This window comes from Platalea leucorodia (assembly GCF_965183815.1).
Source record: "Platalea leucorodia genome assembly, chromosome: 3".
Taxonomy (NCBI): domain Eukaryota; kingdom Metazoa; phylum Chordata; class Aves; order Pelecaniformes; family Threskiornithidae; genus Platalea; species Platalea leucorodia.
In genome coordinates, this window is record NC_138825.1 from 117,802,833 (window position 1) to 117,830,226 (window position 27,394).

General features: G+C 39.0%; 1 protein-coding gene across 1 annotated transcript in view; it reads right to left on the reverse strand.

The window, feature by feature from the left end:
* The window catches only part of LDAH (lipid droplet associated hydrolase), a gene marked incomplete at its 5' end in the record, with an annotated part of 122,002 nt that overhangs the window by 8,494 nt on the left and 86,114 nt on the right, over positions 1–27,394 (reverse strand). The window contains one exon of the mRNA XM_082305435.1: positions 6,358–6,440. Within this exon, the coding sequence (XP_082161561.1) occupies positions 6,358–6,440 (83 nt within the window). The remainder of the gene's footprint in view (positions 1–6,357; positions 6,441–27,394) is intronic.

The following is a 27,394-nucleotide window of genomic DNA, read 5'->3' on the forward strand; positions in this document are numbered from 1 at the left end:
ATCTGATTCTCCAAGACACCATCTCTCTCCCCTCGTGATCCTGCTGTGGTTGAGATCAGCCAGTTTCATGGCAAGATCTTTGGAACTTGCTTCTCAGCTTGTTTTGCCAGAACTGGGATTTCTCAACTTTGCAAGGGCAGTGTGAAGCCAAACTTTTTCTGCCGGACTGTTCTGAGAGGAGGCAGTTGACAATCTGGGGTACACAATGCTATTTTTAAATACGAACCTGTAGGGGTTGTAGTAAAGGTGTAATGGGTAGTTCAAGTACTTGTGGTGATTTTATTTAATATAAGGAACGTGGCCAGTTTTGTTAAACCAACAAAAATAATAAACAAAACCAACTTCGCTGTCTGGAAAGGGAGTGAAGAAACATTTTAAGTTCAGAGAAATTAAGATGCAAAACCTGAGACACAGCCAGGCGGAGTGGCTACTTTGCACATGATTCAAGATGTGTTACCCCTTTCCCTGGTGTCAGGCACGGTGTTCTACCAAACGGGCAGGGAGCAGGCTCCCTGTTTTCATGCCTTTGTCAGTGTTAACTGGAAATCTGGTAAATCGAGGAAGGGGAAAGGGCTTCTCCTAACTTTGCTCCAGTTTGTTAGCAATGCTACCAGCAGCTCTGCATGTAGACCCAAGAGATCAAGCGAGGCCACTTCTATTTCCACTTTCTCACAGATAACAACGGGTCAAATTCAATGCAAAGCAAAAACGTGCTTTTAAAAAGGATGCACCAACAAACCAGGGTGATTAACTTATTTATACTATCTATGTTGCTTTTAAAGACTTAAAAGCATTTGAAGGTATATATTTAGAAGTGTCAGGAACATGAATATTTCAGAAGTCAAGTCTGTATAAATACCAAAATAAAAACAAACAGACCTGAAACCACTATTTAAGCAACACTATTACTGGGCCAGATTCTTCCAACCGTATTTACTGCAAACAGTATTTCCCTCTGAATATCAGCCTGACACTGTCTACATTCAGTGGGACTTTATCTAAGGTGAATCAGTCAGATCTTTCTTGCAACAGCAGGATCAGCATCTGGACATAAATTGCAGTTTTGTTCACTGCCGTGCAATGAGCTCTGTGGCAGATGGAGGGAAGGTAAGTGATTAAGGGGTAGTAAGGGTTGGACGGTAACTTCTTAAGTATTCTTCAGAAGGCTGGGGAAATATTGCTGTCTTTGCTCACTGTGTGTAGCACACACCTTATACCCATCCCAAAAATCCTGGAAGTTCATGTCATCGCTTCTTTACTAGAATACCACACAGGATGAATAACTGTAACAGAAGCTCAGTTATAGAAAAAGTGAAATATCACAGATAAGTATATTGTGGTCCGTTGAACTTTTTGAATGCTCACTGGGATCCTTTTCCACCGAGGAGAGAAACTGCTGATCCCTGATTAGGCACTGCGGGTGCTTCAAAGAGAAAGTTGTTTTTGTGGTTAAATGACACAGGCACCAAAATCCCCAAGCACATGTGCAACTTCCCTAACTTCAACTCTGCACCTCCAGGGAGCCCAGGCCAAAAAGGATGTGAGACCAGCCAAAAAAGAGGTGTTCCTGGCTCAAGAGAGCACTTTGCACCTATTCAGTAAGAGTGTTTGGAAGGTTTTTCACAAATGTAGGCAAGCAACTCACTCAGGCTGTGGGCAGGCAAAGTATTTGTCCTATTCTTTTAACCGCTTATCTTCAGATCATGCTCTTCTCATTGGGAATAATTACTAAACCCCTGTGGACGTCTACAGAGACTCAAAGCAAAAACACTGGGCAACATCAAAACAGCTGCTTCAGGGGTCAAAATAGTTCTCGGTTGCTCAGTTTAAAAGTTTTCAGCAAAGACAATTTTTCAAAAGAAAAACCTAGCACTTTTCTATGGAAAGGAAATACTTAATTTTTGCAGTTTTTACTTGAAATCTCTCCATATCACTGTTTAGTTGATACTCTTGGAGAACACATTTTCTGTGGTATTATTGGTGTGATACAAACTTGTATTACTTTAAATTCTAAATACACCATTGAAATAGGCAGGAAGTGGTAAACATATACTTCATTCATTTAATTTTTTCAAAATTGAATTTCTTCCCCACCTAACCATCTATATATGGGTGGTTATAAGCCACCCACAATACAGACTTCCTCAATCTGAGTGAAAATAGGTTCATGTGTCCATGAACCTCCAGTTTATACTTTTTCCCATTTGATTAAAAATTATTCTTCTCAGACAACAAATTTTTTTCATCTTTGTATTTCTGCTTCAGATGTTTCCTGTCTTTTTCCTTATACAATCAATCTATATCTGCTACACCAGACCACTGGCAAAACTAAACTCAAGGAGCATATAAACCTTTTTTAGTTTAACAAGCTAACCAAAAGAACTATGATTTTCATTTGCTGGAGGAGATGATTTATGGTCTTAAGAAATTATGAACCACTACAGAAAGTTCACTGCCAAACTGATTCAAGACTTCCTGAAGTCTGTGGAGCTCTTCTATTGATGGGCTTTGGAGCAGATTCTACACTTACTTAAAAATAGGACTACTGTGTATTACACACAAAGTAATGAACAAAACATATCTTGATAAATAAAAAATCGGAGGGATGATTCTTTTTTTAAGCAAAATTTCCTCTGTAAGCGCCCTAGTTTTACCCTTTAATGCAATATCTTCTTGGTTACAAAGAGTCAATAAGGCTAAGTCTTAAAATAAAGCAATGAATGTGACATGATGCAGACTTAAAAAGTAAAGTACTGTAGAGAGCCTCTACATGGAAATACCATTGTTCATCACAGGCACGCTAGTCAATGCCCAACATAACCATTTTCCCTTTCCTTTTAAAATTTTTATTCTATTTGTAAAAGCTCCATGATGCTCAATGCTGATCCATCTTTTAAGAATACAGAATTACACCCACTTCCTTTTGTGCAAGAATTACAATAAACTTCCTCTAGTACAGTAGTATCTTTGCCTCCAGTTTCTGTTAGGAAAGGGAGTTGGTGTTATTACAGTGAAAGAACATAGCTCAGCTGGCTTAGACACAACCAGCTAATGACAATTAACCATCAAAGCTGAGCAAATCTTACATCTGTGTGCCCTACCTTATTTGTTTGGATTTTGTGATTCGTTACAACTCCCTGTGTCATTGCAATAAGAAGCCTACATTCATGTACTGCCTGATCCAGATGAATAGCTTTAGAGCCAATATTTTAAATGCTCTGTCATACATTGTTTTGTTAGAAGCCAGGTCTCCATTCTCCTCATAGAGTTCCACTGCTATTTAATGTGCATAACTTCTGTCTTTGGAAGATTATAAGTGAAATACCTCACTTAATTATCCAAACAATATCCCAGCTCCCATTCTTTCAAGAATGGGATTCACAAAATGCATTCATTCAAAAATATGAGCAATTAGCATTGTTAGACTAAGAATCTGGGGTCTGGAGATAAAATTTCTCCTGGTCCCTACCTAGTAATAATTATAGTAAAGCCTGGGCATGGAAAGATTGGAATAATTTAGTGTCTCTTCTTCTTTCTTCTTCAGATCACAGAATGCAAGTAAGGTCCAGAAATAACTTTTCTATTCCACAGCAGCTGGCAAAGTCAGGTGTTAAGATTGGCTTTTAGCATATGATCACAGTGACTACTAAACAGTATAAATTTTTTGAAGTGACAGCTTGCCAGTTCTATAGCAACTTGGACTATAGTTCCTGTTTTTATAAACTTCCAACCTTTATAAGTTAAGTCCATTTTTATTGTCAATACACTTCAAATTTAACATAATGCCAACTCAAAAATTTTTCCTTCATTCTTACATTCCCAGAAATTACTAGAAGATGAAAAAAGAGAAGCATTTAGCTTCATTTTTAGACCTGCTTTTTCTTCAGTTTGCCATCTGCTTATACGCTTCAGCTTTTTGTTTTCTTGAGTATGTTTGCCACTTTAAAAGTATGAGGACATAGAAGAATCAATAAAAGAAAGTTAACACAGGTTTAAAAAAAGCTGCCTGCCAAGGCCATGCTTAGATTGACAGAGTCAACAAAAGCACAGATGAAGCAGACTAGGACACCTGCAAACTCTTACTGTTGGCTATGGGCCTTCATTCAGTACAAGAAATAAGTATTTTTGTAATGTGAAGCATCTGAGTAGACCACCTGAAGTCACTGGAGCTGCAGCTGGTTGTCACCACGATCGTCCTCATCCAACGAAGCTTTCATGCTTAACTTCAAGCATGTGTGCTTGTGATTAAAATTTCCAAAAGCACCTGAAGTCCTGATCCTGCAAACTCTTCACTTTTGTACCCTGACTAGCATGGTAACCTGCAGAGTCTCACCCTCAGTTTCAGGGCACTAACAGGCCTTACCAGCCCTGCCTGGGACCCTGACCCACACTCCCTGCCCATGAGTCCAGGGTCTCCATCTCTGTCCTTTGCCTTTAGTCTCTGCCTCTCAAGCTACATTGGAGGAGTATCTGTCTCCAGCCCTGTCCCTGTCCCTGTGTCCTAGACTGACACTGGACCTACACTGTACATAGCGTGTCACCTAGATCCCGCCTTGCAGCTTGCTTTCCACCATGTCTTTGGCCATGTCTCCTGGATGGACTTTGGACCCATGCTGTAGTCTTGTCTCTAGTCCTGTCTCTGGCCCTGTCTCCTTTGCTCCTGACTGGATTCTCTGGAGAGATGCTGGGCCTGGTTCATTGCTTTGCCTTGTCTGGGACAGTCGATGGAGCCTGTTACCTTGCCCTGCTTGGGTGTTGTGGGACTGGACCCCACTTGGTGAGGGCACTGCCTGTGCTGGGGTCACCCTCGGCTCATGGCTCCCTTTCCCTCAGGGAACAGGCAGACCCTGCACCTCCCTGACACTTGGAGAGGTCATTCAGTCAGTAAAATCAACCGTTTCCCTTGAACTCATTGGGCTTTGGATCAACCCATGGAAAGTTTTCTTTAAGACAATGAGAATATTTGCAGTCTGAAAGATCAGCCCTTCAGTTTCTTCCCTGAGATTCCCCCCAAAGTGCAGGAGAACTTTGAATGAATGCTCTGCAATAAAAATGCGAAAAACCAGGCATGCCTAGTGCAGTGTAGTGTTCCTTGTTCACGTGTGCTATTTCAAGTCCTTTAAAAAAACTAGAACTGAAACATCTGAACATACCTTTCAAAGTGCAGAGAAGGCAAATGGCATAAGTAAAAAATAAATCAATTTTCAGCCAAAAAAAGAAAGACTGATTTATGAAGTGAACTTTGCACTATATCTATTTACAAGGCACTAAGTAATCTTACAGAGATCTAGGACCTCTGTCCTAGAAAATTCCATTCTCCAAGGAAAATCTCTGCCAGTGTAAAGTGCTGGAATCATTCTTCCAGCAAAAAGACAGGGATGATACAAAAAAATGGAGGGAAGGAAGAGGACACAGTAGAATAATGTGTTACACTGATTATCTACTCACATAGAGGCTACACCAATATTAGTTTATTAAATGTGACAGTTTTCTGGCTCATAAGCCATCTGGAATTGTCTGACCATGGCCACACTATTAAATTCTCTCAGCCTCCAAAACAGGGAGACCACATCAAAACTTCAATTAGGAACAGTTTCTGGCCTGTGCCAACCCCTGAACTGTGCCTGGGAATTGGCTAGGAGAATGCTATCGGTCCAGACCAAAACTGTACCAGGATCTCTTTCAACAATAAATCCGTATAGACAAAAAATTTCAGTGCAGGAGAAAGGTCCCTGAAACTACTTCATTTACTTGTATAGCACTAGCTCCAGTCTCTGAGGAATGCATTTTCTGCATCTTCCTCTTATACTACAGTCAAATGGCTGAAACTGTGGACCCATAATAATTTTGCTGACTCTTCTCTATTTTGCTTTGATGCCCTGGAAAAATCAAGCCTGCAGAATCCCATGATATTAACTGACACCACATAACACAGATGGTACATGTTCTGCTTGACCTGTCCAGCAGCAAAGTCAGCGGATTTGGTCAATCAGCCTGCACTCATGTCCTGGCTGGCAATCTGCCTGTCTGATCAGAACCCAGGTAACTACTGGCCTCACTGGGAACAACAACTTAGGCTTAGCCAGAACATAGACTGTTTCTCCTCCACCAAGGAAAACATACCAGATGGGATACTACACCTGATAGTGGTGAATGCTACATCTACAAAGGTGTGGATCAATGACACTTTAATGATCAGTGACCCCTTTAATGGCTTCTCCAAAGTCAACAGAATGACACTAACGTAAAAACAGAATCAAGCCTGCTGAAATTCTGGTTTTGCACAGATATAACTGAATGTAACATTTCCTCATGCATGTAGGCTTCCCATGAAAACTCTGAGGATTAAATAGTTACCTTCTTTAAATTTTGCTTTATGGTTGTACTGTCTCTCTCCACAACCTTCATCATTTCTTGGCTTGCCATATACAAGATGTTGGCTGCAGAAAAAGAAGCATTCAATAATGTAATTACACAGCAAGTGTTTTACAAAAAAATAATACGGGCCCAACCCTGCAAAAAGCTAAGGCTCGTAGAGCAGTCATTGTCTTGACAATCCCACCAAAAATAATCCCACTGACAGAAATGGCAGAATTTATCTCAACTAACTGAATCATGAAAAAGGCATATAGACTAAATTGAGTCAACCCCCATTAATTAATTCCATAATTAATGGAAAGACACCTTTGGAACATAACTCTATCCATCATCTTACAGACTTCTGAATCAGCCTGTGGTGATGACTCTCTCTCTACTGGCTAGTGAAGGAACTTTGATGACCACCTTTCACTACATACTTTTAGAAAGGTAAAGGTAAGCATGGTAACGCGCCCATGAAGTGTTTGCAAGAGTGGGCTTTTAAATACAAAGCATTCATTAAAAGGCATTACTAATCAACAGACCATTAAATTATTGACATTTCAATATGCAAGTCATTCAAATATTCAACATAACAAATAATAAAAATAATGGCAAATACAAGTATCTTTGAAAACTGCATTCCTGCATAATATTGATGGTACTTACCCAGACAGGATTGGACACCAAATGTCTAAGCCTTACCTTTCTGGAATGTAAAGTATTGAAAATGGCTCAGTGCAATTTATTGTGAGTTGGTCTGCGAGATACTGTCTCAGAGACATAAATAATTGAGTCTAATGTTTGGACACCTAATTAAAAGCAGTCTAATTTTATGAGGTGTTGAATTCTGGAAGGTCCAATGTATGTTAGACAGCAGTAAGAACTAAGCACTTCTGAAAAGTGGGTCAGTTTGCCTGGATGCCTAAATATTCATAAATTTAAGCATTTTGACACAGAAGGATCACACTGTGTCCACCTAGCCTGGCTTCTGTTACAACAGAACCTACAGAAGCTGGGCAAGAAATTTCAGCACACAGTCCAAAATCTGGCTTTGAACAAGCACATACCTGTTAGATTATGATTTTTGCTCCTGGAATAAACACCATATATTCAACTGCAGAATCAAGAGTTGCTACATGACCATCAGTGTTGCATTATGTCTGCAGAAAGTGAGAGGTCCTCCAAAGGGTGTTCAGACTTACTCAGTTTTAATAGGGGCTATCCATTTCTGACATCAGTGCTGTACTGAAGAAATGTGCAGATATCACTATCCAAAGAATTAGCACTTTTTTTACCTTTTTTTTCTGCTCAGTCAGCTTACTGTGCTAATAAGATGGTCAAGCCTCTCCTGTCCTCACAATCTGAAGACTGTGCTTGTTGGATCACAGAGACATTCATAACCTATATGTGGGATTGAAGGGCAATATTCTTCTACTTTCTCACCAGTTTGCAAAACCAATGGAAGACCCTGAATGGCTAAATGACCTTAAAGCATTTCAATTTCCCGGTCCTAGAACGACTAAAAGTATTCTGAAATACTAAATCCTCTCCTGAAAAACAGGAGAAAATGGCAAGACTCTGACAATTTTTAAAATTTGAACCAATGAAGTTTCGTGCACAAATAGTTAACGATTGTTGGATTTGATACTGTTCTGAGACAGGAGTAATATATTCTCACAATGTGTGATAGGGGAGGAAATGGCAATCACATAGGTCTTTGGTGGTGACCAAAACATGGAGTTGGCTGAATTCCAGCAGTGCTCTAAGGAAACAGAAAGCCACCAGAGAGATGAGTGATGGCTCCAGAGATCACATGTTGAAAGATAAAGCCAGTGCTCTCAAGTGAAAAAAAAATAAATCATAGAAAGTAGTATCTACTTTTGAGCCATCCAAAGAAGATGCAATTCAGTTATATGCCTGCAGAGCTCTGTCTTTTTTCAAGTAAACGTTGAACACAGCTAGTGCAAGTTCTTCCTTTCCTAGACAAGATGAGAGAGTTGCAGATGTGACATCATATAGACAACCCAGTAAATTTGCTGGTCCCATCCTATTCTATTGGGCAAAGGGGCCTCCATGCAGTTTTATGTCTAGCAACCCGGTCATCTAATCCTGCGGTACAGCTGGCAAAAGTCTGTCCATCTACAGCATTGTTAAGTTTATGCCCTGACATTTGTCTTTTTTCGCAATTCAGCTCCAAACACTGATGCATTATACACTTGTTTTTAGGACACACATCTTAGAATGCACCTTCAAAAATCATCTAGGAAAACCTTAAATGAGAGGTATGAAAGACAATGAGGAATTCCATAGGCATTTCATTAATTTCAGATTGAGTCCTGTTTCTAATGTGACAAATACGACTTCAATGCTCAAAACTCCTACCTATAAATGAAGCTATCTGTCTGTCAAAAGCACTGCTCTATGTCAGAAGGAAAGGCAGAACATGGAGACCTGCCCTTGCTACCCTAGATGCTGGTCCTTCAGGTGATGGATGTGGCTTACTATGGATTTACAAGATTTTACAAAGCACTAAGTACAAGGGCCTGGATTTGGCAGGGTATCTATGGCAATAGCACTCATACCCAACACATTATATGAGGATTTCAGCATGCCAGGCCTTTTACTTTCCAGTCCAGAATAAGGTTCTTGTTAGTAGGACATGGTGGATAGCCTATCTGCAGTCAGAACTTTTGCCATTACCTTGCAGCATCAGCAGCGGATGGTGGGCAGGGATGAAAACAGAGGTGGCCATCAGTGCAGAACCTGACACATACCAGTTCATTCCACTCTACTGGGATTCTGCAGGCAGCTCTCCACCTTCAGTTCAGTCATACAGCAAAAGTGGGAACAGTAAATACTCCCCTGCTCCCCTTCTTCCATCTTACTGGTTTCTTTGTCCTACCTCTTGTTCCTGGTGGGTTCTGCTCATATTTCTGAGTTGCTCATGTGTTTTTTGCAGTAAAAAATAAGAAATGAAGTAGAATTCACACACTTAGTAAACTTAGATTAGTCATAAAGAACCTAAAAGTAAAACTGTAAGACAGCAAAGGTAATAAGGACAATACTTTAATAGGAACCGTCTCTGAAGGCTTGTGTGCTGTGCAAAAAAGGGAACCAGGAAGGCAGGATTAAGCTAAACCGGATGAATGGCAAGGTTCAAGAGTCTATTTCAACCAAACAGAAATCCTTCAAATTTTGGAAACATGATCCTAGGGAAGCCAATAAACAGGAACTTAAACTCCAGCAGGCGTTAAGTAAGAGGAAATTGCAAAGAGCAAAAGTAGGTTTCCAAGAACAAACATTAAAAGATTTAAAAATAAACAATAAAATATTCCTTAGGTATATCAGAAACAAGAGGCCTACAGAAGAATTTGTACAGGCTAAGGGAGTAGCTAAAGAAGATAATTACACTGTTTGGAAGCTAAATTATTTTCTTTTTTTTTGCACGCACCTTTCTTGTTCAAAACATTCAGGGGGTTTCTGCTCTCTATAATCTTTTTCTGGCAATAACAATGATTTCTCTTTGAGTAGTGAGGTATTAAGGAGTAGCAACAGTGGAGAATACAGAATATATCAGGGCTAGAAGGTACATTTAAGAGCTTTGAAGAACCTTAAATAGAGAATTGCTGAGCTGATAACAGTCCTGCTATGTAGGAATCACCCTGTCCGGTGGTTTGGGGAGTTAAAAAGAGTGTCTAATTGCTACTGATTTTACAAAGGAAAATAGCATTTTACTGATCTATAATTTCTTGAACATTTCAATAAACACAACTAGATGACAAAAATTATTGGTCTTTTAAAAGCTCTCTGTTACATTTCACACAATAAATTTTGGTTGAAACTAAACAGCTGTAAAATGAAAGGTTGTAACATGTTAAGAAATAGTCTGGAAGCAAAGAAAAAAGATTAGGATTAGATTAGATTAGCTGGTTTTCATCACAGCAAGGAATAAGGTTTGGATGCATCACAAATACAAAAGAAGTAGTGATTATTACTAAAATCTGTAAATAATCTTTAAACAGACCTTGTGATTTGATCATTTCTGGCGTGGGTTAAATTACCTCTGAAGATGACTCTCTTTTCAGTGATAAGGCCTTTAGACCTTAAGTTGAATTAAGTGCCTAAACTGAGGTGGGATGAATCCTGGCCTAAGATTCTAGTCCAGCTTCATATTAAGATCATGGGTAACTTATTTCTTAATGATCTGGTCAATGGATAAGTAGTTTATTGATAGTGTGTGCACAGGACACAACGCTAGTCAGTTTGTGATGACCAGGCAGTGAGAAATGTGAGAGACCCGAAGAGAAGAGAGAAAAAAATCAACATGCTAGCAAGTGAAATTCAAACTGAAGAAATGGTAAGCAACATACATGCAGAAAAAACCCAAAATATTGTTTTCCCTTACAAGCTTCTAAATTAATGCAAGAAATGGACTCAGTAACCCAAAGACCCCTAAGATGACTGTTGTTCACTGTGCACATTTACTCAACATTCCAATAAAGTCATGTTATTATGTTTCATAAATAATAGGAGGAGGATGATACAGAATTCTTCAATGCCACTATATAAATCACATAACATGACCACACCTGAAGAACTGTGTATGCTGACAGTCACAACCTCTGTGGGACACCTCAAAACTGAGAATGGTGGCGAAAACAGTCAAAGAAGTACAATTAAAGATGTGTTGTTGCCATCATGTTCATGATACTTCATGATACACTGTTTTTCCCTCTCTTACAGCATAATACATTAAAATGCAAAACAATAAAAGGAAGCTCTTTTTTAATGTCGTGTGCAATTAACTGTGAACCTTACTGTCACAGGAAACTGATAAGCATACGTATTTTCCGCATTCACATATAAGCGTGTTGCCCTGAGCTCCTCTAATTGTAAATACAGTTAACGCAATTCATCTTAGGGCAAATATCTATGAAGGCCAGATAACTTATACTTCCAACAATCTCTCCTTTCAGGTACTGTTCTCTAGGTCCGCTATCATTCTTGCTTGGTTTCCTCTGGATACGTTCAGTGGCTCATATCTCTCTTGAATTTTACTGATATGGTATTTCAGCTTACGCTGGAGAGTGTCTCTCTCTTCAACAGCAGAGCTGTAGCTCTTTCAGCCCACGTACCTCTTCATATGTACCAAAATCACGTCCGTCACTCTACAACACGACGTGTTAACCCAAATCAGCCTGTGACCCATGATATTCCCAGGATTTTTTCCTGCAGAACTATTGCTTAACCAGTGATTAACCATCCTTGTATTTAATTTACGTACAGAACAACTTAGCTCTTTAAGGAATGACAGCATTCTCCTCTTCCTGACTGACCCCTTCTCTTAGCTTGTGAAGGTTATTTTGATCCTATCCCTCTCTAGCACATCTGCAGCATATTCTAGGGTGGTGCTATCTGTAAACTCAGCAAACACACACTGTATTCTGGCGGTCACATCCCTAACACAACTACTGAATAGTACAGGAATGAAGATAAGACTGTTACAAAACCCTACTAGCTACATCTTTCCAGTTTTAAAAATCTTCCTGAATCCTGTTTTCCAAACAGTCATGCGTTTGTCTAGTAGTTGTTTCAGGTATGTCATATTTCCCAAAGTTCATTGTAAGAACATAATGGGATACACTGCAAAAATCTTTATTAAGGTCAAAACATCCTAAATCTACTGTTTCCCTCTAATCCACATTACATTGTAAGATGTTTAATGTCTATGGAAAGCTATATTGAAAGAGATACCATTACAGAGCAGGAACAGTAATGTTCTCTCTTGCTGCTGTGGAATGCCAAACTGGGCTTCTCCAGAAAAGCTATTTTTCTCAAAAGCTAAGTCACAAGTTCAGGGAGAAATCTCTCTGCTATTTCCTAATGCTATACTCTGCTAACCTTGGCATTTTTTGAATATTTAGTTCTTTCCTTTTAAAAAAAACCTTGTTTTGTTTCCTTATTTAATGAATAAAGAGCTGCTTTTTCAAAGGAAATAACTCAGAATTCACTCTCTTTTTGTGTGTAATTAGAAAGCGATCTCAAAAGGCTCCCAGGGACTGTTACTATGAGCATTTCAGCAGCTCTGAAAATCAGGCTGTGAACTGGGCACAACCAGAAGCCGAGACATACAAAATGAATGGCCTCTGAAATCTTTCACTAGGCAGTGGGAGGTCGTCTTGTGGGATCACCTTGTCAGTGCTTGCTACCTGGTGTTACAGTCTCTGGAAAGACTTCCAGCCTGTGCCAATGCTTGCTTTAGCTGAAAATCTCTAAAGATTCCCAGAATCATTACCAAGAGTTCTGGAAAAATGTTTATTGGTTTTGATTGTCATGATTTCAAGTACAATATAAAACGCAACCGAGAGCCCACGTGCTGAACTTCCTGAGCGATGAAGCTGTCTCACCAAAATCTGCAGAATGAGTCACTGCACAAACTGAAGCACATCCAGGAGTCTGCAGGACCCTGGCTCAAAAAGCAAGCGTGGAGAATTCCCATAATGGGCTGTGTGGAAGTTGCATCGGAGTTGTGACCTTGGTGTCCATGCTGAAGTTACGGTGAATGTGTAGCTTCAATCTGTTTGGCATTCACCACTATATCTCACTACTTGTTGAAGAGAGAAATATCTGGGGTTTAGTAAAGACAAAATAAGATTGAAATTAGTATTCTGAAAAATCATTACATGTGAAAGATAAGACTGAATGTGGAATGAAAGGTCAGGAGGCCTAGAATTTTTCTGAACTATCACTGAAGTCCTCTGAGACCCTATGCAAATTACAAAATCTGTATGTCTGAGTTTCCTCATTTTAAAAACATGCTTCAGGCTGCTATGACAATGAAGTGGCTTTTGTAGACTGTCTTAAAAATACTTGAAGTGAAAAGCATTGTGTAAACATAATGACTATTAATTAGTTCTTGAAAAATATATTTCTTTAACAATAATGAAATGTACACAGCCAAATTGTCATGTCCCTTTAGAATTGCCCACTACTACCTTGAATGTTGCATTTTACAGTGAGCAAATAACAAAAATCTTCAAAGCTATCCAAGCTATCCGATGAAGAATACATCAAAAACAGAGCTAAGGGCTCTTCCATCAATCTCTAACTGATATATGGTTCAACTGAAGTAAGCTGATCTTGTCATAAAATGAAGATGTATGCAGCGCTTGCATGAGCTTTATGAAAAGTTGCGCAGTTGATAGTTTTCTGCTGAAAGCAAGCCAGTTCTACCTGCTTGCTGAAGGAGGAACTTAGCCAGTGATAAAGCAGGAAAACATTCAGCATCTGAAGAACCCCACCACAGCACAGCTATGATGAGATGTGTAAACGAGATGAACACCGAATACATTGGTTCCTTTGGTAACTTGGATATTCAGACCCCGAAATGAGAAGGGAGTTCTCACGGACATGAATGTGAGCACTTCCGAACTCTGCTCAGAGACCTACACAATGACTTGCGAGCACTTTACTTGGCATGGATGGTTTGCAATACCAAGGCTGGAGCTGAATCCTAAATCCTAGTTTGCAGAGATTTGAATCAAGAAGGCATTTCCATCCACTGAGGATACATAAACCGCAGGCCCCTCCTGAAAAGACTTTGCTTATTCAATTTGTTTATCTGGTTTAACAGTCTAAAGCCAATTTCAGTGGTTTTTTTCCTCAATTTTTGTGGTCTAATCCCATTCCTTCAAATCTGTACTTATGCATATCCTGGACTGATACATTATTATGAGTTGGCCTAGGTCAGTGGGATAATCCAAAGCACAGAAAGTAAAGCATGTAACATGAATCTTTGCAGTATCATGGCCTCTGTAAATATTCCTTCATGTGGGTTTTGCACAGAGCAACTAGGAAAGGAAAAGCACTTCTCAAAAAAAAAAAAAAAAGAAAATGTGGTTGCAGACCTACAGAGACTGACCAACGTACTTGGCGACAGCTGTAGAATCCCAAAGCATTTTTATTACAGTCTATTCTATGTCAAGTTGCTGATACCCCTTGTAAATCATAACCAGGTCACCAGAGTTTAATAATGAAAAAACCTATTGTTAATTATATAATTATCATAAACCATACGGCCTTAGAGCTTAAAAGTGAAATCAAAGTTTTAACAGACAAATACCATGTTTATCATGCTTTTAACACATAAATACCTTCTTACATATCCTAACTTTTTATATGCAAATCTTTTATATACACAGATTACCCTGAAAATAGAAGCCCTTCATTTATTCCCAGGTCAGGCTTATGAAATTAACTGCCAACTTAGTTTCTCCCCATGATCCTGCCAATGACCTTTCTCCTGCCCTGGTAGGATCATTCTCTCTCCATGGATTAAAGGTGATTAAGGATCAGTGTCAGTTTAGTCTCATACATTTGCTAAGCAGAGACGACAAACTGTGCCAAAATGTGTTTGATTTATTTGTGGGGGTTTTGTGATAGAGGAACCCTGATTGGGCTCAAATCAAGGATCCAGAAAAGAAAAGAGTGCTTTATATCATTGGTAGCTCTTTAACCCAAAGTGTCACAGCAAGGACTTAATATCCTTCAGCTAAATTATTAGTTTTCACAAACAATAATGACTGAAATCAATCAAGCTTTTCAGTGCTTAGGGCTATTTAACCACCAGTTCAATTAGCCAGTTGTTAGACGAATACCTGTATCTATTGAGCTGAACTTCAAACACGTTGCTATATCCACAATATAGTCAAGCAAATAATATATGAAATAGAAGATTTCCTGATTTTGAAGAAACACATGTCTAGAAGCATTATTATTACTTTCTAAAGATTTTAGAGCTATATCCTAAACCAATATGTTGTCAGTTGACTCTATGGATAGCAACAGATCTATGCTGGAACTTTGAAAGCTGTGATAATTTCAGGGAAGAAACATGACTGGGACAGATAAACTTTCTCTTATATTTGATTCTTGAAGCAATACAGAGATTTCCTGTACTTGGACTGAAATATGTGTTTTTCCTCAAGTCTTTTAACTTCTTGCTTTATTATTGAATATCCAAAGATCATTTGCTTGCTTATTTGCAAGAAGAAGATTAGATTAGGGCTAGATTAATCGTAAACTCACACTAGAAGCTGAGGGGTTACATTATGTTGTCTGTAGAAATTCAAGAGTGGAAGCTATGTCTGTATGGAAAGAAATCTTAAAAAAAAAGACTTACACATGGTGCACATATCCATAAAATATAAAAGAGGGTTAAGTATTTCCAACTTAACCCTGATAAACTTTGAGAGATATACATGCCCTTGATTAATTTAAAAAATCAACTCTGTGTTGTGGTGCCATGACTAGATCTTGTTCTGTGTGGTTTTGCCCTGTAGTCGGTATCTTAACTATGTAAAAACAATATGGTATTCTTTGCTGGGCTAAGGAGATGAATTTACTGTGACAGAAAGAGTAGACAGAAAGAGATGCCATACTAATGAAACAACAGAGACAATAACAAAGAAAAAAAAGCCTTTTCAACTTCATTGGCTAATAAATTTCAGGAAATAATCAGAATAGTTCCTCTTCCAACAAAAATGAGTGGCTGTGAAGATAGCCCCAATCTGGACACTTTAATGGATGCACACACACATTCTTTAATAGCTTGTTCATCAGACTAAAATAAACATAAGACTACAAAGGGTTACCCGAGCTCACTTCATTTCCCTACTGCTGTTGGCTTCAGATTATGTTGACTCTATCAACAAGATTGTGGCTGTAGGTGTAAATTTATTAAGTCCCACACATCAAAATATTGCTCTATTTTGTAAGTTAGTAGGAGCTATGTTCTGGAATGGGTACAGGGAGAAACATGAAGCCAAATTTTTACTTCAAGGTCCAGACAGTGCAATTTCAACAGCATTAACCTTGGAAGAACATACTATATGATTTTCCAGAGTGGACAAATTCAGAGGAAAAGAAGACCACAGCCCTACCTTCATCATGCTTCCCAAATACAAATTTGGTGCCACTACTCTTACCATATTTTGACCAACCAACCCTCTGAGCAGATGAATACAGACAGTGGAGAGACTTCTTATGCTGTCTTACTAAGGCCACCATATACTAAGGCACTGTCTTTTTTTCACCAAGAAATAAATAAACTTTCTTTAGGTAGAACTGGAGAAGATTGTATGAGACCAGCGATCCTCTCGGTACTGTGGTGCAGGCTGTGGGTATTCTTTGTACTTCTACAGGGTATTCTGAGACCCTGCAGCATGTCAAGTTTCTATCAGTCCTCCCGCTCTCCCTCATCCGTCTGCTACTTCTGGCTCCCTTGATTCTGTTCCCCACCTACACAGAACCTATGTTTTAGATACTTTTTTTTTCTTCGTTTGTATTCTGTTAGCTTCATTTTTCCAGGCTGAATGTCATTTAGTTAATTCATGTATTTTTCAGTCAAATAACACTTTCCAGCTGGTCTCTGCCCTCACTTGTGTTTGAGGCATTTAAGAAAAGACAGCTTATTATGATTAAAACCCACAAACCTGAAGTGCAACCAGGCCCTTTAGTTCTTCAAAAATCTTTTGCAACTCATTTGTAATGCAAAGGAATATCAAGAGGTAGAAATATCAGAACCTGTAAAAACAAATCCATTTTACAGCACATCTGATAAAGCACATAGGACACAGCTCATTACAGTAAGAACCTCTCAGGGCCAAGAAATTAGCAAGTGACAACAAAGATACTGGAAGTCAACAAATATTTATAACTCTCTTAAGAAACTACAACCAAAATTTAGAGCTACCTACTACTACAAAAGCTTCAGGTCTTTAAGCCTCTACCTCTAAGAATGATGCTTTTATTAACTGGCAGAATTTTCTACTGCAGAGTTTTTGCTCCTTTCATGGAAGCATTTTGTTCTATTGTTGGAAATGAGAGACTGGACAGGATAGACTTTGGATCTCATTTTCAGACATTAGTTCCTATGTAACTCAATAGTATATTGCAGTTAGTATAATAATGCTTCCATTCATCTGATTCTGAACTAATTTTGGAGCAATATTTGTCACCAACTCTAAGAAAATATCCTGCTAGGTTAGTACTGTACTATCAGGGTCACAAGTACTGAACAACAATTCTACTAGATTCAGCTAAAAAACTGAAGAGTGGCTACAACTTGTTTAGTTAGTCCACATTTCTTACATAAAAGTCTGAGCAAAGCTATTAGTTTGCCTTCCCTGACGTTAAAGACTTACAGGTTTACTCTTAAACCCAGGGCATAGTATAGTTCTTCCAGACATGGCTTGATGGTTTGGAAAACGAGGGTTTACTGTCTACCTTTAGCTATGTCATCATCAAGAACTCATTTGTTATAGAACAATCTGCTCTGTTGTTCCGTAAATAGCACTCTAAAGAACATATTTCCACACTGGCTTGCTTTTGATAGCCTTTGCTCTTTTCACTGATCCATACCTTTGTAAAATGCCTTTCCTAGTCTACCTTACCCCCCTTCAAACATTAAATGCACCATCTTTTGCTTTGACTTATCAATTTCTCAGCTTCTGTTTTCACAATTGTGAAGTCAAATTTCCACAGTCTGTTTTCTCACAACTGCTTTCCAACAACCAAACTGTTGCTGCTTTTGCAGGTATAAATATGGGCTATATCTGCACCATTGTATTAAATGGAGCCAGGAACTATTTTGTGGCCCTGAGGCCAACTGGAATAGAATGGCTTGTTTTCACAGAATTAAATATTTCCTCTACCGAACCTGCTTATGGGGAAGAGTGTACGGCAGCGCTAACTCCTGGTCTGTGTCTGAATACTAGGAGAATGCTAGCTGGAGAAGGCTAAAACCATACCAGAAAATTAATTAATAATTAAACAGTATGATCACACTCCAATGCTACTCCAAGTCCTATACTCATTTAGCTCATTTCTAGAGGTAACCTACCGATCTTTGGCAGGCCCTACTATAATGTTTCTGTATCCTGCATCCAACCTGCAGAATGCAGATTCATTCAGACATTCAATCAGATATTTTCTGAATTTTCAGATATGCTTTTAACTAATGCCTGCATTTTTTGCCTATATTTTTGTTTCCCCAAACATTTTGTGTTGCATCTGTTCATCTGTTTTGCTTGGTTCTTACCATGGTAAATTGTCCCTCATTAGAGTTCTGAAATTCTGGATGCTACTCTTGCATCTTTAATTAGTGTGTATGAAATTGTAGGGCTGGAAGGGATCTCTATTGGTCTTTTTGTCTTAAGAAGAATCAATGATATTGCGTCATTTTCAGCAGATACTTATCCATCCTGTCCTTAGGAAGTACAGATGATGGAAGTTTCATTATCTTCCTAGGAAATCCAGTCTAGAATTCCATTCTTATCATTAACTAAAATTCCATTACACATTCCATTACACATTACCTCGTCTATGGAGGTAATGGACACGTGGATTAGATTATTCTCCTTTACTTGCAAACTCTTACCATGTCCTTCAGTCGTCCCTTGTTTAGTCTAAACAACTCTGATTTATTTTCATTGAAGGTCATAATTTCTTGATATCTGTCATGGGATTCACCTGAGTAAGTGTAGATATCTAAAGCTTAATTTTTCTTGCTTCACAATCAGTGGAAAGAACACAATTCATCTCCTCCTACAGTAGTCACCTAGATAGATTAGACAAGTGTTACCTATATCTCTCCACTATGAAAAGATTTTAAGGGAATTAGTGGATGAATAGAGCAATATGTTGTAGACATGTTAAGTATTTCTGTCCTAGCACAAATGTTACCCTCTTGTGACTATATTCAGCCAATCTGCCTCTCATCTTCAAATTCTTTGTATAAAACTGCCGTATATTCTCTGCCAATTGCTTTCTCTACTTTATATATATAAATATATATAAATATGAATATGAATATAAATATATAAAGCAATGCATTATGAGAACTAGCTGAACAGTCTATATGTTGCTGGATTCCTTCCTCTACAGACATCAAGCACACTACATACTGCATTTTCAATGGCTTGGAAGTTTCTCAGAAAAAGTCTCTTGAATTCATCTGTCATGGTTTGGTGGACATAATATTCAACAGGTCTCCCTGTCTTTAATATCTGGATGTAAAGACAAGTCCCTCCATCCTCCTTCTTTCCCCCTGTTCTTCTTTCCCAAGCAAGTTATGTCCCTTCATACTGATATTCTAGTTCTGTCAGTTATCTCACCTGTGTCTGTTAAGCCAACTAACTAATAATCTTGGTGATTTTTAAAGGCTTGCAACACTACTATATTTTCCATACTTTTGGAATTTACATTACCTGCACATCACCTAGGTCATCTACCATCTTCCTGCCAGTATTCCTTTGATCTCTTATGAATTTCTTTGTCTACCATAATTTTAGATCCTTCATGAGCGTACTTTTGCTCATAATGATAGACAAGATTTTTTTATCTTTCCCCTTAAACTCATCATCAAGCCTTCTTTACTAAATGTTTCAAAGTTAATCACCTTTTCATGGTTAAGGAAGCCAAAGCTCCCATGACATTGGTCTGACTGAAAGTGCTCCAACCTCTGTATACCCGTGCATACTTGCAAATATTCTTTTGAGGAAGTACAGTTGTTTTAATAACCATGTCTTATGCCCTGTGAAAAACAAGGAACCTCATTACACTGTCATTAGCCTCTCACTCTCTATAGTTTGTTTCCATATGTCTGTCTTTCCCATGTTGACACTGCAGCTTCCCAAGACAGTTCTGATGCTCTGCCTTACAAAACTATCATTTACTGTCAAATTTTTCACAGAACACAGCTGCTATTTCACCATTTGCCATTTAATTGCCATTATTGCTATTACTTTAGACTCTTGTTTGTGTTGGCTAAGGACCACAGTAGAGACTGGGGACACATTTTGTCAGGTACCGGCAGTACTGCACATAGAAAAGCCTGAAATGATGCTTTCTTCTGTCACACAAGGGACTCCCACAGAACCTCCACAAATTCTTAGTCTCCTTCTCCCAGAAGGCTTCACCGATGCCTTCCATAGTAAATCTGCCTGGCAGCAGGATAATTTCACAATAATCTGGTATTATGAAATGCTTGAGAAACTTTTTAAGATATGCAAAACATTGGCAAATTTTAATTCTCATTCCTGGCCTCCGTAAAGGTAAACTGAACAATATGCAAGTAAATTGATAATTTGATGGTAAGTGTAGCAAAAGGGAAGAGTCCTAACTGACTGCCTGATTGAATCTTTTGTAATTAAGAATTAGTTATACTGTGTGGGAGCACTAAAGGTGCCAGTCAGGGGTTGGCTTCAGTGTTTCAGAGACTATTCACACTATCAGGAAAAACATCATTTCTGCTCCACAGATTTTACAGTCTATTTCTAAATCCATGACTGTTCAACATTGAGTTGCAGATATGCATGCAGAGTTTTGCTCGTCCTTCTGAGGGACTACAAGCAGAGGGTAAAAGAAAGTAATTTGACTTCAATGGGACAATTATTGCCAAAGACTACTATTTTCACATGCACAGAGCTCACCTGTACTTTGACATGCTTTAATATGACTCTTTCAAAAGTCCTCTAAACACTAAAGCAAAACTGCTTAAATTGCAAAGTGATGAATCAATGCTAGGTTGGATTCCCATGCTAAATCGAAATGCCCTGCAAAAAGTAGATTGAACTTTTGAAAATAAGTTTTCCTCAGGGAATGTACTACTATCTGGTCACATTTTTTTCCTGGTAAGTTGCCCATCTTATTATAAGGTTCTTCAGAGGAGTGTAACACTAGTTTCCTTTCCAGTTTATCCTTTGCTCTTGAGGAAGCAATCTCTGTCATTCCTCAGAAAGAGTCAGAAAACAGTGGCAAGAACTAATAATACCAAAGAGCAGTGTAATTTCCTATGGGGAAAACGTATTTTCTACCAGTGATTATTGCCAACAGCAACCTTGGAAATATTGTATAACTTATTGTTTAAAACATCAAACAGAAGGAACTGCTTAGTATCAAGGATGACTAACACAGGAACATGTGCTTCCACACATGCACACACACATTAGATAATATGTTGATGTTTAGAGGTTTACAAGATGTAAACATTTACTTTGGGTTCTGCTTAAGTTTACACTTGAATTTAGAATGAAAACATACCAGTTAATATATAACCATGATCAGCACAAACAGGCAGAAATAGCTGCAATTGTTATGACAGACTTCTCCAATCTGCTTGGTATTAAAGTTGCAGGCAGATCAGAACTATACAAGAAAATCCGTCAGCTATGCTTGAGAAAGCATAGTAGAGGCTGAAGGCAAAAATAAAGTTATTCAACAATTATACCCAGGTGCTTCACAAACAATAGATGCTTTGTTGAGGAGTGCGAAAAACACTCATTTACTTTGTGTGATGAAGCATGTGCAGGTAAAGTGGGGTGTGTGATGGAAACTGAAATGTCTATGGACTTAACCCTGTCCTAAGTTACTTTGGAACAACTCCCATCATCTTCAAACGACAGAACTATCCCTTAGCTGGAGAAATTCATCTCCAGTGTAAGCTCTCACATACCCTGGCAGATGTCTGGGATGATGGGACTTCTGGTAGGGTCCAGATTTTTGGTCATGGAAAGTGTTTGCACTCTTACCCTGCAAGAGGAGCGCAGAAGGGTCTGGTGTAGGCAGAGCTCAGTCCCACAGGGAGTGGGCAGGATGGACAGTGTCTGCAGCAATTTAGCATCTTTACACTATGGTTCCTGCCTGAGCTCTACTGGGAATTAATATGCTCTTCTAGACAGGGGTTTATGCATGTGAGTAGCTCTACGGAGGTCAGCTTGAGTGCTTTTCTGGATTAGAACCTGACGCTGACTCTTTCTTGAGGAACCCTGACAAAATTCAGCAACTGGACCAACCCCTCCTTTGAATGAGGTGAACTTCCTCTCAGGTGGAGTGGCTTTGATTGGTATGAAAGGTGAACTTTACACCACCCTTTGTTAAACATAAACCACTGTTTTTAAAGCTCATTTTAAATACGCCTGACCATTGCACTAACCAGCAAGCAATCTCCTGAACCACTGGGTTTGCTCAAGATAAGCCAGCATTTCCTCCACGGATCCATGAAGGCTCTGTAGGCATTTTCTCCTTGTCAATATTGTTAACGTTAAAGAATTAGAGAAGGAAGATGGTGAGCGCTGGTGGACATTTTCATGACAAGAAGCAGCAGCAAAGCAGACTGCAATGTTGTTTTAGATGCCTGTAAGAATTACATCCAGACCAGCGTCCCCTTTAGGTGCATGGAATGATAGGTATTGCATTAGTTAGCAGCTTTGTAAATGTCATTTTCCAAAAAAAAATTATTCCAAGACACAAATGCCTATAGTTTACCCACGGGTATGGATTTAGCGTGTGTTTAAGTGCTTTGCTGGGACTGCATGATGGGGTTTGATGAATCAAGCTAAATGGCCAACCAGTAAACACAAGTTAAGACAGAGCCACGAGCTCTACTTCAGATATTCCTTGGGAGAGTTTAGACAGACACCTCTGAGACAAAAGGCATGAGCCTACTGCAGAAGGGAATCCCTCCCCTGAATTCAGGGGGCTTTGTCTTGGGCCCAGGGAAAATAAAGTGCCAGTTTGCAGATGACTATCTGGCACTGGCTAACACAAAGCAACTGTAGCTGCTAGCACTTAACTGGCATATACTTATTTTCAACATCCTTTCTGCTTTGTTGATGTTACCCTTTCCTTTTTCATGCCATTTGCAACACATCATTAGACTAGCTGCAAATTTGTGGGAGTAAATCATATCCCTGGGGATGAAACCCCACCAGGGATGAATAAACAATCTCCTCTTCTCCAACCAAATCCCAACCGTCCTCACATTTCATGGAAATGATCAGCAGTTCCACTATCAAAACATTCACGCCTTATGAGTAATATTTATGATGGGAGTTTTTTATGTTGGGTTTTCCCCCAAAGAAGAAAAAGAGGAATAATTAACAGAAATAAACCCAATGAGAAATTTCCACATTATTACTATTATTTTCACAGGAAAGTAAAAGTTTTTGCAAGTAATAAAAGTCCTTGTTAAACATCTTTCTTTCTTTCTTTTGGAAATGGGGTAAATTATGAAGCAGATTGACTTTAAAAAATAAATAGGACTATAAATACATAAAAGTCATTGCCTTCCTCCCGTAATTTAATATGAGCATCCTACTCTGAAATAAGGAAAAGTTTATTTCACTCACAGAAAGAATAAAGCAGATGTGAGGTTTTTCCGTCAGCTTAACTGCTGCCTTGGTAAGGTAAGTTGTCCGACTACATTAAACAAACATTTTAGTCAGGCATCACACAGGAAAATAAACAGTAGCAGAGGAAACATGAAAATATTAAAGACTGTTATTCTTTGGCCCCTTTTCCTGCAAAGCAGGTGATAAAATATTATTGTGTTTCCACAGGTAAGGAAACACGCTCTTAAACACTTTGCAGAAATACATATTACGATCATCACTTAAAATGTCAGAAGTGGATAGGACTCAACTGTGACAGCACACAGAAGCCTGCTGAGAAACTCTGCAGGAGCAGAGGATTTAGCACGCTGGGTCAGACTGCTGGGCTACCGAAAGCAGCCTTCTGACCCTTGGCAATATCTGGCAGTAGCCAATTCAGATACAGGCGAAAAAACATCTTGTAAGAGACAACTGCAGAGTTACCTGATTTCAGGAAAGACTACTTCTCTTGAATCCTAATTAGTTGGATGCTAGTGAGAGCAAAGGAGATTATCTGCTCTATCAATTTGACCTCTTTCTGTCCCACCGAGTATCAAAGAATGCACACAGCCAGAAGAGAGGAGACCTGCTGAGCTTCATCCTTTTGGCCCACCTGTGATATACTACACTACACTGCTCAGATTTAACATTATTTACTTTACGTAGATATCATTTACTTACCAGTCAGTAGTTTCTGTTCTCCATGAAATTTTGTCTAGCTATACATCATGTCTGAAATTCTATACATATTTAATTATAAAAGTAGAAAAATATCCTTGATATGATTTCTGCACTATAGCCAGAAGTTATCTAAAACTTACATTCATCAGAGGAAACAAAGCAATCACTTTTCACTACCAGGGCTTTGATTTCAGCCAGCCTGGAAAATCAGCTTGAAAATTTACTGGTCTAGGTTCAAAGATCTGCATAGCTGTCCCGTGGCAGGGGGGAGGGAAAGCTTTTATTCTCATGCCCACTGTGAAAAATGTAGTTGTGAGTTTGCAAGATGCTACCTGAAATCCTTTGTAGTATGCATGGCATTTTTAAATAGACTGTCAGCCTGTCTAGCCAATGTGGCTTGTGGAAGCCCCTCATGACTAACATATGTGTGTTATATATATATAACACACACACAACACACACATATGTGTGTGTTTAATTTAATTTAACAAATATCTAATTTAACAAAAAGTGAAATTAACGGTTAAGCAGGTTCAGTAGATAAACTGTTGCCCTGGGATGTAGGTCCGTGTACAGTTCTGCTGCTGATCAGCTATGTGATGCTGGGCAATAGCTCATTGCTTGTCTTGAACATCGGATCCTTTTTAAAATGTGCTAGTACAGTGTTTGAAATAATAAAACCTAGATGAGAATGTAATGTGCAACTTCCCCTTGCTTTGCATGTCTCAATGGAGACTTTTAGTTCCATACAACAAAATCAGAAGAGCTCTGCCTTCCGTGCTAAATTTAGAGGTGTTCATCATTTCTTCTGTTACTTTTAGGAGTTAAATTTTAATTTCAATGCAAGAAAAGAACACCGGTTTAATTTAAAACCAAAGAAAAGTAAACTAAATTTCACCTATGTGGTTATATAGCTTTTTAAAATACTCTTTAGGGGGGCAAAGCCCTCTTATTTCACCATTTCACGTGAGTTTGTTTATCAAGTGCTTACCTAATACGTTAAACATTGTTTTTTAACTCTGAAAAATAGGAGCAGAATAGATGGAGGAGCTACTGAGTGCATGAATACAACACCATGCACTGTCCTTACCCAAGTATTTCAGTTAGATAGGTATTTCTGCAGCATTTTAGTCCCAAAAAAGAAGTCTCCAAAAATTTCCCATCTTACTTGTCAGGAAATGGAGGTGGAGATGTACAATGAATTTTCCAAGAAGGTAGGAAACGAACAACAGTACTCTCACTAGAAACCAGCAACTGTAAATTCGAATGCAGCCAAAGCATGGGATATCTGCCTGTCCTGGCAGCAAGGGTAAAGGCTTCATGGACAATTCAGATCACAATCACATTCTCTTCTGATGTCTGCAGCAAAATGAGCAGCCAGTAGGCAGAGTGGGACTTATCTCCTCTAATTTTAGGTATCTAGTAGAGAGAGGGTCCCTTTGAGGTCAGTAAAGAGAAACAGTCATCTGTAGGGTGTGATTCACCTGTCCTGCTTTAGATGCCAACTATCTGGACAGCATGATGTCCGCAGTGGTCAGATGAAGACCACCCATAATGTCATATTTAAAATCTCTCTGATTAAGAAGAGAGAATGGGAATAGAAACAGATCTCAAGACATGACAACTCCCAAGGCTGGGATAATTCAAAGCTAGAATGAAATTTTCCAGTTGGCTCCCTGGAGATAAAATTTTAAAACAACTTAGTCAATGTAAAAGCTTACGTTCCATTTTCATAGCAACTGGAAGCCTACGTTTCACTTGCTTTTGATACAAATTTATTGCCCAGATGCTGTTTGACAATTCTGCAAATTTTATCCTACAAGAAAGCTTTTTACTCTATGGCACTTCAGGGATGTAATTTTGCCATCCTGTACAGCCAAGAGAGAGAGGTGGCTACTGCGGAGACAAGCCTCAATACCTCAGTTGGGACTCTTGCTTCCTATGCAGTCCTGTGGGCATAAGAGTGTCTGAAATTGCCTTAGCCCTTTTTTTCTCTGTAAAATGAGGGAATTGTAAACACTCCACATGAAATCTGAATGTCTCCACACTTGGAACAAGATAAAATTTGAATCCAAACTCTGAAGTTTCATCTTAGTTCCTTGTCTTCTTACAACATCTCTTGGATGCTTAAAATAAACCAGAAATCTACCATCTCCAGCCTGCATTCGTGTGACAGCCTGAACCCATCTGAAACCCTCGTTTCAGGTTTCTGAGTCCCCTCCTTCCCAACCTGCCTGAATCGCACAAAGCAGACACCCCCCCCCCCGCCCCAGATCTCTGTGCTCCCCGAATAGGTTACACAAACAGGGAGATTCCTCCAGGGAAGTCACAGGTTCAAGATCACAAAGGACGCACCGAGTTTGGGCCAGTTGGAGGTTTTTCTTGCTATTGTGCTTATCTGTATCTTCACTGTCATCCAGACGTTAACCTCTGACCTGCCAGCCCGCCTCTCGAAAAAGCCTTGCGGTGTTTACCCATTATGTAATGTCTGTGCTTTTGTGGAAATTTTACAGAAACAAATGGAGGAAGTTTGCCAGTCAAATGGCTGGACAATAAATCCTGTCCCGTGTAGACAGAACGGTATACTGTCACTGTAAGTCTGCTACTGGCATCTGTCACCGAAGAAATGTTTACAAATTTCAACGTGCTGGAGTGCCAAAGTATTCCAGCATTTCAGGACTGTACATGATTTGTAGAACAACCACCACTGTGCTAGATAGGGGTATCCTTGTTTTGCTAGCCTGAATAAACAGAGTGACAATGTTTGAGATAACTCAAGGTCACTAATGTCCAATTTTTCTGTCTATTCATCTCCTGGGTTCATGAATACAAGTACCTAAATGCTAGTTTGTTCATTGTAATGCTTTTTCTGCCCTAAGATATCTTTGCTAGAAGTTTAATCCAGGTAGGCAAACTGCCTTCAGACCCCTTTGCTTATGTCTAATAGGTCCTTTATTATTTATACACCGTGTCTTCCCATCCTCCCTTACAACCCATTTTCTTTCCAGACCGGGCTGTCTCTCCTCTTTCTGTACTATTTCCCCTTTGGGACAAGATGTTATATTTCATTATCTTTCTGCACAGTGTCATCGCAAGGCCTTCTGCTGTGTGACTGAGTCTTCTACATATCATCAACTATAAAG